The 18,243-nt window shown below is 41.2% G+C and overlaps 1 protein-coding gene across 1 annotated transcript in view; it reads right to left on the bottom strand.

The window, feature by feature from the left end:
• Nucleotides 1–18,243, bottom strand: part of CDH2 (cadherin 2) — a 213,212-nt gene that overhangs the window by 8,969 nt on the left and 186,000 nt on the right. The window contains exon 15 of the mRNA XM_080821169.1: nt 2,752–2,916. Within this exon, the coding sequence (XP_080677295.1) occupies nt 2,752–2,916 (165 nt within the window). The remainder of the gene's footprint in view (nt 1–2,751; nt 2,917–18,243) is intronic.

The raw sequence follows: 18,243 nt of genomic DNA, 5'->3' as shown, positions 1-18,243 counted from the left end.
GTTCAATAGTTATTTGCTCAATGAATGATCCTAAACCAAGCTCAAGATCATTTCAAAACAAGCCATTTTTAGCCAAGGCAGACAATCCTCAAATTATGAACTGACTGCATTCTAGAAGTTAATTTGCAAGTCAGTCGTTTGGCACCAAGTTTTTCATAGAAGTACTGAAACATGTTCGTTATGGTCTCAAGTTACTTTTTAGGCTGTGTATGTTTTAGGTTGAGCACTGTTCTAGGAAAAGGAAATGACAAATGGAAATTATGACTGGAAACTCTTTCTACTGTGCCATTTGAGGGGCTGAGTAACTGAATTTAACTGAATCTTATTAACTAATCTTCTCTACCTACTGAAGAAAATCCAGTTCCTGTAAAAAAGGTAAATGAATACATACATAGACACAACCACAAAACACGCACTACAGCACAACTTAGAACAATCAATATCCTATTTTCTGAAGTTTAGTCAGCTCTGGTAGAGTAAAGGCCCAGACAAAAATCCCAATCAACTGCAAATCAGGCGGCACTCATCACTTTATGCCCTATACACCTACCACAGCATGTGGATTCCTTAACACCACAAAACCCAAGAGCGAGACAACACACTGGGTGCTAAGGTTACTCAAAAGATGAACAAGACAAAGCCCCCACACTGGAAAGCAGGCACATGCTCATGCAGGAGAGAGAAATGACGACAGTTACACCTCCGTGGCCGGGGTTATCATGCAGGAAGTATCTTGTTACCTCTTCCCAGAGGGATCAAAGAGGGCCTCCCAGAGAACAGGGTTTTTAAGGTGAATCTGAAGGCTAAGTGGGTGTTTCATTGATGGTTAAGAAGGTAAGGGCTTTGCAGAAGTTACATTATAGTCAAAATTGGGATGATTTGAGGAACGGCAAATAGTTCAATGGGGCTGCAGCCCTGGGAGGAAATGTCATGGGGGAAGAAGGCGGGAGTCAGATTGGAACAATAGTCTTACACATGACACCTAGCGCTTGACCTCTTGTCACTGAGAAAAGAACAGTGCTATGGATGGAATGGAATCCCACAGAATACTGACACTTCGGGGACAGGCAGGAACACTCAGTTAAGTATTTGCTGAATGACACTGAAGCTAAAATGCTTGCTTTAAGAAAGTCCAGTTCCTGCACCTCCATTCAAAAGATTCCCTGTATCTCAAACCCCACAACCACAGGGCTAACGCAACGATTTCTCGTGACAACAAATGCTAAATTAGAAGTAAAATCATCAGCGGTGCCTGGGTGGCTCAGTTAAAGCCTCTGCCTTCAGCTCGGGTCATGATCTCAGGGTCCTGGGATCGAGCCCCGCATTGGGCTCTCTGCTCAGCAGGGAGCCTGCTTCCTCCTCTCTTTCTGCCTGCCTCTCTGTCTACTTGTGATCTCTGTCAAATAAATAAATAAAATCTTAAAAAAAAAAAGAAGTAAAATCATCAGGCATTCTTAACTATTCAAAAAAGATCTATCTAGTCATAGATATAAAATTCCTTACAAATCCCCTAACCAAGACTCTATACAAATAAGTGGAAAGGTTGGGGCATACTTTTATAGATAAAGAAGTTATTGGTGCTCTGTTGGTTGACCTTCCATCTGTTTTCAAACCGTGACTAAAACAAATTAACCTATTACCTGTTTAACAGAAGTGAACGCATATGTTCAGAAAGCAGTGTGCATTTCAAAAATAGACAGTAATGAAGAGTTGTAAAGGGAGAGAAATACGCCAAGCTTGTTTCAAAACTTTTTTTTTTTACAAGCGATAACTGCATCTAAAAACCTAAAGTAGTCTGATTATGTATATATAATATATGACTACAAGGAAGCCTGGGAAATAAGAGTGTTATCAACACATGACAGAAGGCGATATATGACCAAAGTATTCCACCTTGTAATGCCCTGAGACCTATTCTGAGCTTAGAGATACTCAGTGGCAAGACATGGCCAGAGAATAGGAGTCCCACCACAGACTTGCAACTGACATCAATAGGTATTGCTCTCTTACACTTAACACTAAACATTCAGAAGGAGAATTGCAGTAAAACTATGGACACGATCAAAAGAAGCAGCACAAATCATTTTACTTCAAAACTTAAGTATTAAATGTAGCAGAACTCGTGGTCAGTAATGAAATAAAAGAATGCCCATAATAATTTTGACAGTGGGAATCATATCTGTTATATTCAACAGAGAATTAGCTGCCTCTTATAGAAGCTCTTAAAACTCCTCAACTAGACAAGTATTTAAATCACTTACATAATATTTAATTTAGCTCCTCTTCCTACTAATCTCATTTGATGGAACTCTAGTCATTAGGTAGGCACTGAATTCTCAACATTTGTGGGATCCAAAGGGTACAGTGTGAGGAAAATGAAAATGAACTATTATTATATTCATCAGTGCTAATAAATGAAATTAGAATACAGTATAACAGTGTTAGTCTATTTATTACTTGTAATCTAGGGGAAAAAGCCTTTTGGAGATAGTGTGACTAATACTGATATGTATATGAATGTCATTTACAAATACAGAGTATTAATTGACAGATATGCTTTTCTGGCCCATCAAACCAATTATATCTTTCTGTTATTGAAGCCACATTTGCTTTAACACGAAGAGAAGATCAAGAAAATCAAGTGTGCTTTAACAAACCACATAGCTGTATTCCAAGCAATCTAGTCTACATATAGCTAACCGTTAGCAAAAAATAAACACCCTTATAAAGAAAGTGAGCTTATCTCTGCACCTCATTAATGAAGTCCCCAATGTCTCCAGGGTGTGGGGCTGCAGATCGGACCGGGTACTGGGGCTCGGCGTGGATGGGTCTCTCATCCAGTCGTCGGATTCCTACAGGCTTGATGGCATCAGGTTCCACGGTATCAGGCTGCTGGAGCTGGCTCAAGTCATAATCCTGCAAAAGACAAAATCAAAAACCCATGGTAGATGGGCATAAAGATGGAAAATTACAACCTTTGTTTTTAAACACATACCCAGAATGCATAGAAATGAGTGAAATTTAACATAATGGAAAAGTTGCCACCATGAGTTTTTCATGTTATGATTAAATATTTCTTTCACACAGCTCTTTCTTCTGTGCTTTTCATTCCTACAGTCTGTGCTCCATCTGCTTTCCTATGTTTCTCATCAGTTTCCAATGGAAAACAGCAGTGAGACGAGGCCCCACTCTAAAATGACTAAAAACTGCCTAGAAGATAGAACGGTACCATAGCAGCCACGCTACTAACTTAATGTGGGGTTCGAGACCCACTACCCTAACTTAGAGCACCTTCACATATTAGGTATTTCAAGTTGAAAGAATAATTACAAAAAAAAAAAAAAAACCACCACAACAACAAACAGCAAGTAGGAAGGTCACTCTAACTTCCCTCACCCTTGTCCTTCTTTCTTGAAACAGGTTATAAAAACTCCCACCTGAAAGGTCCCCTCCCTGTACCGGGAGGTGGAAGGAAGACATTCTTTTCATCAGAGACAGAGACTTTGGGGCCAAGGAATCTGTACCAATAAACCTAGTTAGACTAACCTTTATTTCCCTAACTACTTCTTCACCATTTACTAGCCCTCACCCAACTCTTTGGTCTTGTCAATTCTTAGAAATATGTTGTTTCTTTGTCTAAAAGGTGTAAAAGTTTCCCACTCTGGACACTTTGGGTCTTCATTCTCTTGCGAGGCTCCCATGAACATTTAAAAGTTTAAATGTTTAATTAAAAAAAAATTAATTAAAAAATTTTAAAAGTTTAATGCTTTTCTCTGTTCATCCATCTTTGCTAGTTTAATTTTCAGACCCTGAGAGGGACCCTGAGAGGGTCGAGGAAGACTTTTTTCTTTCCTACAATGTCTTTAACATTAAAATTAGAAAAAAAAAAAAATGATGCTGATGTGTTTTCCTTAAAGAAAGGCATTAGTTCAGCAAGGTTTCAAAACCAGTCTCCAATCCTCCTTCCTTTCAGTGGTCTAGAGTTGGCAAATTATGGCAGTGAGCTTCATGGGACCCATTTCCTATTTTTCTCAAAGAATGGCTTTTATTTTTGTAAAGGGTTATCTAAAGCAACACTAACAACAAAGGAGAATATGCCGCAGAAACTATATGTGGCCTACAAAGCCTTATATCAGGCCTTCTACAGAAAAAGTTTGCTGATCTCTGGTCCCATAGTGTGAGGTGAGGGGGAGTGGATTCTCTTCTAGGGCAGCACTCTGGGAATGTTCCAGAAAACCAGCCTGCCCACTTTCAGATGGACAGAGTAACACTCATGAAGAAGGATGCTCTGAGCCCCCCAGTTTGGGCCCTCAGAACTATTTTTGGCTTTAACATCAGCCAGTGAGACAGGAATAAAGAAACAGACTATAATGTGGAAATGCATCAGTATTTTCGGCTTGGGCAAATACTTTGTAGTTTTCAAGCTCCTAAATTCTGATGATAGAAGATTCTCCAATTTAATGTGGACATTTACAGAGAGTGCAGACTTTCTGGGACTCTTCATAGTTCAGACTTCATCTTTTTTTCTAAAACCAGCTTGGCACCATCTGAAATATCTCTATAGCGGTTTTGATTTATTCAACACTTGAATACTCCGCCCGTACTGGCACTGGCCTTACATGTGTTCCCTCACGTCATTCTCTGATCAGCACTGATCCATCGTCAGTTTTATTATCCCCACGTAAGAGTTGAGATGGAATCTCAAATTACCCAAGTAACTAAGTTCTTGGTCCCAAATCTACTAAGACTCAGAGACAGGCTCCAACTGACGCATGTGGGAATTACTTCAAAGCCTCCCTCTTTGACAGTCACCTAGAAGAGTGAGTCAAGTCCAAGCTCTGAGGCCGGAGTTAAAAAGTAACAGATTAGGGACGCCTGGGTGGCTCAGTTAGTTAAGCTGCTGCCTTCGGCTCAGGTCATGATCCCAGTGTCCTGGGATCGAGTTCCGCATCAGGCTCCTTGCTTGGCAGGGAGCCTGCTTCTCTCTCTGCCTCTGCCTGCCACTCTGCCTGCTTGTGTGTGTGCTTCCTCTCTCTCTCTCTCTGACAAATAAATAAATAAATAAATAAATCTTTAAAAAAAACAAAAAAAAGGTAACAGATTAGATAGATTGAGTAAGGAGGGCCAGGAGGGCTGAGACACTCTCCTCCCGACCACCATCCTGGAAACAACTCCTTACACCAAGAGATTCAGCTAACCTAACCACTGAAGGCACTGAGGAAAAGCCCTTCCTCTCAGGAATGTATAAAGGGGCTACGGGACGTGAGGAGACATGTACACAGGGCAGGAAAAGCCAATGTAAACTTGGTATATTGCAAAGTAGAAAATGCTCGAGGAGAAAACCTGTGTGAGGTTTGAAACTTGAACAATCTACATGTGAGAGAGAAAAGACCCTTCTGGGATTATCAACAGCATAAGCAAAGATATGGGAATGCTGTTTTCTCGTCAGGATAGGGGACTTCAGACTCTCCATATAAAACCTGAGTGAAGGGGCGCCTGGGTGGCTCAGTGGGTTAAAGCCTCTGCCTTCGGCTCGGGTCATGATCCCAGGGTTCTGGGATCAAGCCCCACATGTGGCTCTCTGCTCAGCGGGGAACCTGCTTCCTCCCTCTCTCTCTGCCTGCCTCTCTGCCTATTTGTGATCTCTGTCTGTCAAATAAAAAAAAACAAAAAAACAAACAAAAAAAAAAACAAAAAAAAACCCTGAGTGAAAACAGCTCGATCGTGCACAAATGTGCTCCATTTTAAATTTTATGGGATTTATGAGCAATTTATAGACTATCTTGGAGACATACAATGATATAACAGATGTGAAGTCCTTTGAAATGCTAAAATGCTATACAAAATAAAAACAAGGATTTATTTAGAGAACTCTAGATGCTTACACACCAGAAGCGTGTTTTCCCAGGTCATGTTTAACTGCATAAGTCCCAGGTATAATAGAGTGGGATTAAACCATGAATAACTGTGCCTCCTGACTATGACTGAAGCTTTACATAGGAAGAGAAAAACAGGTTGTAAGTATACTGATAAGAGTTAATAAATATTTTTATGCTGAGGGTGTAAAATATTTTATAAAAAGCCTGAATTACATGAAATTAAATAATTGAATCTTATGGTTAAGGACTGTCTTTCACCTGGTGACAAACTCCTTGATACTCAGTATCTTATATGATAATTCTGTATAGGAATTTCCTGGGCATAACTAGAGACAAAAGAAGCAAACGGGCTTTGCTCATGCTATTCCTTACCTGGAAAGAACCTGTGCTCCCTGATTGCTTACAAAGCTTCCACTATACCCAAAGGTTACAAAGGTGAATGCATTTTGACCGGCCAGCAGTGCCTTAAAATTTTTCCAATAAATTGCCGGCATTTAGACATAGGGATAGTTCACCTGAAAATGGGATATCTGGCAAAATAGAGCTTAAATTCTGACATAATTTGTTAGACCTTACTGCAGCTATCTCCTCCGGACCAGGACAGCATCTCCACTTGGCCGGGTTCACTTATTAGGGATATATATAAAACAGCATATTAATTTATAGGTTTTTTTATCTTTCTTTTTTTTTTAAGATTTTATTTATTTATTTGACAGAGAGAGATCACAAGTAGGCAGAGAGGCAAGCAGAGAGAGAGAGAGGAGGAAGCAGGCTCCCTGCTGACCAGAGAGCCCGATGGGGGACTCCATCCCAGGACCTTGAGATCATGACCTGAACTGAAGGCAGAGGCTTAACCCACTGAGCCGCCCAGGCGCCCTTATCTTTCTTTTGATAGCCTCTTCTTACCACCTTAAGAACCAGAGAGCAGGAACAGCCTTCAAAGGTTTGTAGTGCTGTTCAGTCCTTTCCACCACCAAAATGGCAAGCCTGTAGAAAGTGCTCATTAAAAAATGTGTTGAATAAAGTCTCAGCGATGATATTCATGCCAAATGTTCAAAAGAGCAACCAATTTCAGAAACGTGCCTTGGATCACATTCTATTCCATCAGTCGTTCGCAATGGGGAGGGACAGAAAGACAATCCCCCCCCCCCCCCACCCAAGTCCCGTCACTGAGATTCATTAGTCTGGTGAGTCCCCCACAATGATGGAAACGTGTCATGTTCCTCAGCTGTGATGGTATCAAAAAAAGAGGCAGAAAACCACTGATTTACGGGAAGTTAGAAACTGGGTTAAAATGGGTGGCTTAACATTTCTCTGTGATGGTTTCTCCTGCCTATTACAAGCATGGAATATAAAAAAAATCTGATAATGCTAAGGAGTGAGCAGAAATGTCTTCAGGTCACAGGGACAGGTTTTTCTGTCCACATCCATCTGTTATATGGCAGAGGTCCTGACCTGAGGGTCCAATTTTAAGCCTTTTGATAAGGGGTCACTCTGTGCAAACCTCCTAAATTATACATCTTTACAATCCCATAATACTTTACTTAAACACACAAATTACAACATGTAGGATGAGAATTATAAAGACAATTACAGAGACTGAAAACATCCTCAAGGTCATTGGGTTCATGGTCTTACTTCTGAAGATTACAAAGAAACAATCCAAGAAGAAATCTTTTATTTTGATCCTAAAACTCTCTGGAGAAAAAGTAGATCTGAAAATTCTCTTATGATTGTCAACCTTTATTTGCAATATTAACTTCCTCACAAAATTTAATTTTCAAATGAAGGCCAAGGAAAATCTTGTTTTAAAATATTTGGAACATACGTTATTTGGTAACAACCATTAGAAGTAGGCATGGAATTATGGTTTTTAGAATATTAACATTGCAATTAACTAATTTTTTGTCCATCTATGATTTAAAATATCTTAAGGGTGATACAATTATGGGAGAGTTAGTAAAAAGTTAGTTAGCAGCTAACTCTGGTTTTGGCTTTTCTTGTTAAATTCCACTGACTTGCAATGATTTATAATTGGTTCAGTAAAGATACCACGAATCTACTCTAAGGCATTGGTTATGTTTAAATAAATTAAAATGCTGCATCGGTATAGATAGAAATTCTGGAACCAAGGTAAAAATTTCAGGGAGCTAAAAAAAAAAAAATCAGAAGCTACATTGCTAGCAGCATCTATAGAATTGTGCAATTAAATCTGGTTTAGAGAGTGATGAAAACACTCATTTACTGTTTCACAAGTATTTAAGGAGAGCCTACTGAGTGCCAGATGCCATTTTCAGCTCAGGGTATGTATGAAAGAAGGAATCATCTGTCAGGAATGACAGTAGGTGCTTTCTCGAGTGATAACCTCACATACTCTGAGCACAAATCCTTCCAAGTGTGTGTTGTTCTATCCCATTGATTACCACAGGTCAGAGAGGTTAATGATTTGCCCAAGGTCACAGACTCAGGTAACCAGTGTGGAAGGATAAAACAAGAGACCACCAGAGCAAGCGAAATTTAAAAAAAAAAAAAAAAAAGCTATATATCATTGCCCCAGGGGCCGTGAAGACATGCACAGGACAGTTTGCTGAGGTGGGAAACATGAGGGGGTTTCCCATGCTAGAAGAGGCGTTCAGGGAGGTTATGCTAAGTAAGCTAACTAGGCGCTGGGATCTAGCCCTCCGGCCTGTGCAGTTGGTTCAACCGTGCCTCGTTGAGCTTTAGTCAGAATTTAGGATTCTTCATTTAGGATTTAGGTCTGACATCAGGAAGGCCTGTGCGGAGAGCCAGTGGGGGGGAGCGGGAAGGGAGGCACTGAAAGTTCCTGGTCCTTTATCAGCTTCCACTGGGGAGAAGAGAAAAGGAACACAGCAGCCAGCTTCCCTATCTCCTAGGCAAGGGCTGGTACAAGTGGAAAACCTTCCTTTTATAGTAGCAAAGGCAAGGAACTTTCAAATTCCCATATAGATAAGGAAAACATTTCTAATATTTTGAGACTGAGTGACTGAGAGAAATAAAAATACTAACATGAAAGTAAATGGACCAAATTCTGAAGGGAAAAAAAAAGAAAGTTATCTGGAAAAAAAGCTGACTGTGGCACAGGCAAAAACTCTTCACACAGACACAAAAAGGAATGGAAGATGGAAGAGAAGAACCTTATTATCTCCTCCTCTATAGCTTCTGGCATTAAAATAATTGAATAAAATAGTGATAAGGTGTCAACACATTACCATACCACTGCTGACAAGTAAGTCAAATACCCTTGCAAGCTTTATGTAAATGACGATACTCCGTGATTTTCCTCCACGGCGAAATACAGTTATGTTGGTAACTCCCTACCCAGGTGAAATGATGTGGAAGACTAAGTAGATTCTACGGATTATGAAAGCCCCCCAAAACAAAAGGTTTGCTAAAAGCTTTTCTGGTTTGAATCATGAGCCTTACAGAGATAAAATAACTTGGGGACAGCTGAAGGACCTCTATTCTCTGCTTTCATATACATCGTAATCTCGCTAGAGGACTAGTTTCCCACTTCCCACCAGGGACGTAGCCAGGTCCCCATGAAGAGGGACCACATTCATTGTTTCTGCCTCCTGGTTTACTGTTAATGCTGCTCTGCCACAGCTTCTTCCAAAATTCTCTCAAAATTCGGTCTTCAGAATTTTGAATGTGCTGAAGTTTCACTGTGTGGAGCAAAACGATGGTTCGGTTGTAGAAAACTGACATTGTTGAAATTTTATCACAGCTTAGTCCCTATTGTAAAACTATGGCATATCTCTTGGAAAGATGTTGCAAATACAGTTCCATTAGATTTGATTCAACAAATAGTTTTCCAGAGAGTCTCTTGCCTCGCAGACACAGTTGCCCATATAGCTCTCAGTCTAGTGACTTTTAAAAGAATGCATTCAAAAATGATGAAACCTAATATAATGCATGTATAAGCAATTACAAAAATATGGAAGGGGAAAGTGTAAGCTGCTGGAGGAATAAAGGATGTGGCTGTGCGGGGCCTAGAGCATGGCGCAGAGTAACAGGGCTTCAGAAAGATGACATTGCTCCTGAAATCTGACATTTATTTTTTTATACTAATGTTTGTCATTTCCCACCCTTTCAGTGCAATTCAGTTATAGCCCTATACTCCTTAACCCATTCAAGCATGTCTGTCTGGGAGACACACGGTATACTTTCTAAATCCGTCTTCAGGCCACGCTCCCACCTCAAGCTCCAAATTCTGACAAAAAATACAAATGTCACCATTCAGACAAGATCAAAGCCATTCGATGTTAGTCTGACCTAGTATTCTATCTTGGAGGAAACCTAAGAATAGGGAGTAAAGAAATGACAAGATTTGGTTGGGAATACGGTGACAGAGCATCAAAAATCCTTCTCCACTTTAAGTCACATTGTTTTGGAATTTCCTAAGGAGAACTAATCATTGCTTAAGATAAATGTACACATCAAGGGAGCATACTACAGTGATTGCAAAAGATAGAGTCTGAAACCAAAATGCCTTGATTCAAACCCTGACTTCACCATATCCAACTGGATGACATTGGACAGGTTCCATAAAGGTCCTGTGCTAACCTTAAGAGTGTTCAAACTTCAGACAAAATGCTAATGAGGGCTCCATACCCTCTAACCCCTCAAGGGTTTAGTTAGCAAAACTTTTTTAGTAAGGGCCAGAGAGTAAACATGTTAGTATCTTTGGGCCATATAATCTCTATTATAGGCTCTCAACTCTGCAGCTGCCACATAAAAGTTGCCACAGATAACACGGAAACAACGGACAAGGTGCATGGTTGTGTTCTAACACAACTTTATTTATAAAACTAGGCAGCTGGTGAATCTGGCCAGGTGACCAACTTTGGCAAATGCCACTTAGTGTCTTAGCATCCCCCCCAACCCCGGCCAAGGCATAGTGTTAACACATAGCTGGCATTCAAAATCTTTACCGCTGTTATTACTGGGATATTGGTAACTTTCTATTCCTCTAAAACTAAATCTAATAAACTTATGATTAGTCAGGAAGAATGAATATTAAAATGAATTCCAGGAAACATTTTGTTCCTTCACACAAAGTGACAGGAATAACAAATAAAAAGGTTGGGTGCAAATCACATGCACATTAAAAATACTTCTTGCCCGGTGGGAAATGAATGGGCCCTGACCAGCCGAGAATATGCCGTTGGTAGCCTACCGATGTGTGTCACCTGCCAGTAATAGTTTTGAGACGAGCTAGCACAAAGGGAATGACAATGTACTAATCCAATCCCCAGTGAAACTCCTCTTGTGAAACCAGTATCAGCCTTTGCATAACTAACATATACTCGTATTTGCAGGTGGGTATACGTAGACGATATACATACGTAGACGAAGTGGAGAACGGAACGAGACTGTGCTTCAGCCAAAAATACAATCTCCACAGTTGTGGAATGGTCTCCACGGTTGTGTCCAGATTCAGCCATCTGTCAGTTTGCTTACACAGCAGAAAGATTTTGTAAAACAATTATCTCGGAGAATCAGATATACTATGGTTAAATTCTATAATTTCATTCTCTGCTTGAGTCAGAGGGCCTGGGCTGGTTGCCCACACCAGGACTGGATCCTGAGATTGGCAGGAAGTCCATGCAGACAGATCTCCCCACCGCCCCACCTCAAGCAAAGGTCCCTTGACTTGGGGAGTGGCTCTTTTGCTCTCAAGGGGCTTTCCTCTACCTGTACCCCATCCCTCTGTCTAGGCATCCAGCCTGGATTTAAAATTTTAGCTCCTATCATCTAGATTGTATACTTGGATTTTTTTTTTTTTCTTTTTGGTAATAACTTGGTAGCTGAGATTGCTTCTCCAGATTCTTACTTTGTTAATGTCAAAATGTGCTCCATTTTGCAAGCCATGTTTAGCAAGTAAGTGAGTCTTACTCTTTCTCTGTTCTAAAGCCGGATTACCAGTGGTCTTCTAACAAACCATGGCTAAAGGCCCAGCCTCACTGGTCTTGCCAGTATCACCTGTGTGCTACAAATCAGCAACACCATATACGACATCTGTCATATGACCGCTGGCAAGTGCATTAGGAGTTGGCCTCTCAAATCACAAGGACCTTGGGTTCAAACACTGGACTGATAGCAGTGTCTACTGCACAAGGCAGTTGGGAAGATTATAAAAGAAATGCAAACTAAGGGCACAGCACAGAGCCTGACACAGCATAAGTACATAATGAGTGCTAGGGTTTATGAACGGTATCATCACTTCCTGAAGACAGGGATTTCAAAGAACGAAAGTCAAGTTAACATGGATGTACTAGTTCAATTAACCTGGTAGACAGACTTATAAAAACTAAGAGGTTCAGGAAGAAGGCCCAATGCATGAACATTCTGTGAACCCTTGTCAGGTGTGAAGTGTCCTAGGTACATGAATAAAAAATGAGTAGGACAAATCCCTGCCCTCACAGAGCTTAAGGTCTGGAGCAGGACTAGACACAAAAGCTCAAAATATAGTAGACATGGGATGCTGTGGGTCACAGAGCAGAGACACTTGTTCCAGCTGGATTTCCAAGGGAAGAGGTCATGAGATGAGTCTTGGAGGCTAACCAGAGTTGCCGGTGAAGACCATGGACTAAAGCTAGGCAACTGTGAAGTCACATGTCACAGGTCCAGGCCTTCGTTCAATCCTACTGCAGCTGGACATGCAAAGGGGAGAGACGATGTGAGGAGAAACTAAGTCATCAACCCTCAGAGTCCCCAGTCCTCAAAGCCAAGCCCTGGCTCACGGGAGCTGAGGGTTCTTACCCCATCTTAAGCACCTAAATTCCACTGAATTTAGTGTTTCTTATGCCATGGAGATTCTGGGGGGTCTCAGCTACAGAAGTACTGATACTGATTTCCACAAATCACATAAGAAATCAATTTCATTAACAAAACAAAACAAAACAAAACAAAACAAAACAAAACAAAAATGCAATGGTCACTCATACTGCAATTACATCTGGAACTTCTGGGTTTTGGAATCCTGGGGCACTACAAAGAGCTCCTATTAGGACTTCCTTTATCCTGAAATTGCATGTGATTTTTTACAGGTCCAAGTGTTGGTCCCTGATCAAAAAGACTTTAGGATCTCAGGGAGCACAGAGAACATCCTGCAGGTAAGGGAAAGCTGGCCTCCCTGGTTTTCGTGAGCCTTATGTACAGCGTCTCATCTTTATGAGTTGTGCACCTCCTGTGTGTCCCCTGTGAGCCCACCTCCTTCTGGCATATCTGCAGCAGTCACAAAAACAATGCACATGGGCTAGCACTCTACTGTGGGAGGGCCCTAGGAGGACACTCCTCTCAAAGAACCTCAGAAAAGATTCTCTAAACTTAAGTACCTATCAGGGTGGGGCAGAGACTTCCAGCTGGTCACTGAACCCACTTCTTCTTCTTCTTACTAGGTACCTAGCCAACAGGTTATTTCCTAGGCAACGCAGAATGGAAGTCATGTGCGCCAGGCCTACCCCGTAAAAATCTCCCACAAATCATCCTCCTTGCCCTTTAGTTATTCAAGGATCGCAGGTATGGATGGCTGGGGTGACCCTGGAAGCCACATGAAGTAGAGTGGACCTTCCCTCCCCACCCCCAATTCCCATGACCTGAAACCCAATGACCACGGAATAAGTGAGAAATACATTTCAATCAGGCTTAGGTCCCTGAAATTTTAGTTTGTTACTGCAGTTGGCCTATTTTAACTTATTCATCTAAATATATTTATGGTGAGTACACTTTCTTTTCCTCTTTTCCTTTAAAAAACAAAACAAAACAGCACTACAGAAAATTGTTCCATGGTTTCAGAACACTGTGGTATCTTCTCCGTGTAGAAATTCGTTTTTTGTTAATCCAATGTCTAATAATTATTACATAATTTAATCAGAGTCAGCAAAAATACATTTTTATAAAGGATTGGTTTATAACATATGTTAATAAAGCTGGCCTGGGAAGAAATGAAGAAAACAAAAACCATTGTCAGAACATATCTGCCTTGCTTAAAGAGAGAAGCCTCTCTTTGGTTTCCAATGATTGTTGTCAAGGCTGAATGCTGGCCATGTTTCTAAATCTTTCAACTTTCTGGAGAGGCTTGGGAGATCCAAAATTGGTGTTAATTTTTTCAATTTCTACACCTTGCAAGCTACATTAAAAAGTCCAGACACACCTTCCCTCCCTACCCACAGTTAATGAAATATAACTTTTAAAGTGAAAGGGAATCCAGCTTTCAGACACGCCCCCCAAAACAGGAGGGTTGACGCTACGCACTTTCTTTGAGAGCTCAGAACCATCTGTGATGCGAAGGCAAGACTCTAACACTTAAGACACCAAATGTGGGAATTCAGATAAGAGTCCTCTCAGTTCTGGAATGTGAATTCTCCTGAGTGCAAGAGGGGCTGGGCCTCTTCTGAAGAAACCGAGAGACAATAATCTGTCCGATGATGATGTTACACTCGGCAGGAGCTGTGGGAAGACAGACCTGGTACAGGGGAAGAGTAAGGACCAAGAGTCCAAGAGATCACTGATGTGGAACCTTTAATTAGCCACTCACATTTTCTGTCAAGACCAGCTCTGACCAGCATCAGCTTTAACCTTACATGTGTTTTTCTGTGGAGAGGGCACTGCTCCCTTAATGCGTCCTTTGAACCAGCAGCCATGGCCCAAACCATCCCAGTGTCCACTCACTGCCACCTCTGAAACTTCCCCACGTGGCCAGCAGCAGCCTCTCTCACAAACCCAGAGTCCCCATAGGAGTCCTTCAGCCCCAAACTCAGAATGGGAAATTTTCCAAGTCAAACTTCAAGAGCAGAGGAAGCTGCCGAATGTCCGAGAGCCCATTTTTAAGGAAGGGACATCTTCTGACGAATTCAAATGACATTATGAAAGGTGCGGTTTTAATCGCCTGGTTGAACCTGAGCGTTGCCAAGGATGGTACAGGATCCGGGAAACACACCACTTTCTTTGGACTCAGATGGACAGGGACTTAATCTCCATGTCCGTACTTTTTAACAAGTGCCGTCTCTGCTGTACTGTGGGAGGGTCAAATGAAATAATGTATAAAAAGCACTTACTACAGTGCCTAATTCATAGGGTACCTCAAACAATAGGTTTTGCTATCATTATGAAGAATGAAACTGTGTAATGGTAAGTGATTGAGACAGAGGTTGTTTAAAGTGAGCACCAGTGAGTGTTGTAAACATAATACACACTCCATAAATGTTTATTTAATATAAAAGCAATCGTAATTAAGTCTAAGCTTTAAAGTACAGGAAGCTAACGGTTTCTGTTTCCTATCCTGGGGCTAAAGGGATGTTTCCATGAAAAGCGAGCCATTGGCGATACTGTACAGATTTTATTAGTGATGCTAATATGGAGGGAATTCACCGCAAAGAACATTAAAAGCTACACAGCATCTGCACCCAGCCCCACTGGCCAAAGTGCACCGATGAACATTACTAACGAGGGCGATTAAACATGACTTGGTAACCACCCAATGGCCTGATGGTAGGGGAGTGAAGCAGATAAAGTTCTCTGACAAGAGAACAGACATTATACTAAAAGTGTCTGTCCAACAGCCAGAAGGCATGTAATGCTAACTTCAAATATGGGACCCACCTAGGATCCTGACAACCTAAACCAGAGCAGAGTATCGACATGGCGCCGGTAAAAGTCTACTATACACAAGGCAAAAGAAACAGATGTGTTGTTGTTGTTTTTCTTTTCTTGGGCTTCTGAGTTATTCTGTTAGAGAAATTAGCAGCCTGTATCCTGGCACAGAACTAAGACAGCCAGAGATGCTAATCAATGGCCGGGAAGATAAGGACTACCCTTGCAAAGGGCTGCTTTGCTTTGTTTTCTTTCTAATCAGTTAGCTTCTCAAGAAGGATATTTTCTCTTGGCAGGAGAAACAGGAATGTTGGCTGAGCCAGCCTGAGGCTGGGTCTTACAGCCTTCTCAGCTCAGCTGCCTTTGCCTTTCACCGCAGACACTACCTGGCTTCCCCAATGGCCTAAACTACCCTCTGAGACCTGCACATCCTTTGCTAAAACTGGTGATTCTTTGGGACTGTCCGGCTGAGCCATCAAGCAGACCACTGCCTGACTATGACAAGCCATGTCTGCCTCGTATGGCACAGTCTCCATCCACAGCTTGAGGTAACACACATGTTCCGTAAAATACTACCTACGTGTAATAAAAATCAGCTAAAACTTGTCTAAAATGTGACGTGGCAGCAATCCCATTTCCGAAGGCTACCTGTGTTAAGAGATAATATCTTCCCCCCAAAACTAATAAAAATGTATGATTCATATTCTACTGCCAAAAAGACTTAATGCACACTACAAAGAAACAAGTCACGGGAATAAGTCTTGGGAATAAGGCACAGTATATGGAATACAGTCAGTGGTACTGTCACAGTGTCCTATGGTTGTGACAGGGGCAGCTTCGCTTGTGGTGAACATAACCTAACATATAGACTTGTTAAATCACTAGGTTGTACACCTGAAACTAATGTAAAATTGTGTGTCAACAGAAAAAAAAAAAACTGACTGTCTAACAGGGAGTCATAGGTGAATTATGGAAAACAGAAATAGAATGTATTTCACAAAGCTGCACTTCTCAGGAACTGACCATAATTTTAAGATTTAAAGCATTTGCATCTTGTTTAGAAAATGGAAAAGTGGGGTGTCTGGGTGGCTCAGTCATGAAATGTGTACCTTCAGCTCAGGTCATGATCCCGGGGTCCTGGGATGAGCCCTGCTTCCCGCTCCCTGCTCAATGGGGGAGCCTGCTTCTCCCTCTGCCTCTCCTCCCCACTCCTGTCCTCTCTCAATTAAATAAATAAAACCTGTTTTGAAAAGGAAAATGGAAAAATCTTTGGATTAAATTTACCTAGCAAGTAAGAGTATTATATAAATGGTTTAGTTTTTCTTAAGGAAGAAAAGGTAAAGGAGAAATTCCACCAAGCACTTTAATGCAAATCTTGATGAATTCAGTTGGAGAACTGATGCAACTTGATAGGAAGACATTGTAAAGGGACGGCAGTGAAACAGAACAAACAGTACAACCCAGGGTCGGGAGGCTGGCCTGCAGACGCACACGCTCAGAACCACCCGCTTCGTGACGAGTGGGCCTCTGCGGTGAGGTGGAGAAGGGTTATCGTTTTAGTAGCAGGGCCGGACATCAAGGGAGAAAACAAAAAAGAACTCTGATAAATATCTCATAGCAAATGAATAATCCATAGGAGAGATCACAGACTTAATGTGATGGGTAAAAGAATAAAGCCTCAAGAAGACACTATGAAATTTTTTGTTTTTCTTTAATTTTTTTAGGGGGAGAATTCATTACCTGAGTCGACAAAGTTTTCTTAAATAAGACATAGATGTATTAACCCAAATGGAATAAAACTGTTATACTGGACTTCATTAAAATTAAAAACTTTTGTTCATCCTAAGACACCATGAAGATAATAAAAAAGCAAGTTATGGGTTGAGAAAAGATATTGACCATACATTTATCGGACAAAGAAATGATATTCATAATATAGAAGGACTTCATACAAATCAATAAGATAAAGGCAGACAACACTAATATAAAAGTGGACCAAAAAAGCCAAACAGAAACCTTGCAAAGATGTCAAAATGGGGGGCACCTGGGTGGCTCAGTCGTTAAGCGTCTGCCTTCAGCTCAGATCATGATCCGCAGGAAGCCCCACATCGGGCTCCCTGCTAGATGGGAAGCCTGCTTCTCTCTCTCCCACTCCCCCTGCTTGTGTGCCCTCTCTCTGCGTCTCTCTCTATCAAATAAGTTAAAAAAAAAAAAAAAGATGTCAAAACAGTACATGAGTCAGTAGGAACATCCTGATTAAATCATGCTAAGATACATGCCATCAGAGTGGCTGAAATGGAAAGACTGGAAAAAGCCAAATGCTAGTGAGGATGTAGGGCCACTGGAATTCTCATGATGAGGGGAGGGGTCAACTGTATAGTCACTTTGGAAAACTGGTAGGCTTGTGCTAAAGCTGCACACAGACACCTTCCAGGACCTAGAAATTCAATCCCATGCACATACCAACAGAAATGCATCAAACCCTCCCCACACACAAGAATGTTCATAGCAGTTTTATTCATAATAATGCAACCGCATGAACTCAGTCCAAGCATAGTAGAAAGGATGAAGAAAATGTGGCTAATTCCTACGACAGAATACTTTTCAGCAACTATAAAAATGAACTACTTCTGTATATAGCATGGATGAAACTTACAGATATAAGTTGAGTAAAGGAAGCCAGACACAAAAAGAACCTACTGTATGACATCCATTTACATAATGAAATCTAAAACCCGACTACGCTGCT

The sequence above is a fragment of the Martes martes genome (genome assembly GCF_963455335.1).
Source record: "Martes martes genome assembly, chromosome: 13".
Lineage (NCBI taxonomy): Eukaryota > Metazoa > Chordata > Mammalia > Carnivora > Mustelidae > Martes > Martes martes.
The sequence above is the reverse complement of the archived record's forward strand: the minus strand, read 5'-3'. Positions and strand labels throughout refer to the sequence as shown.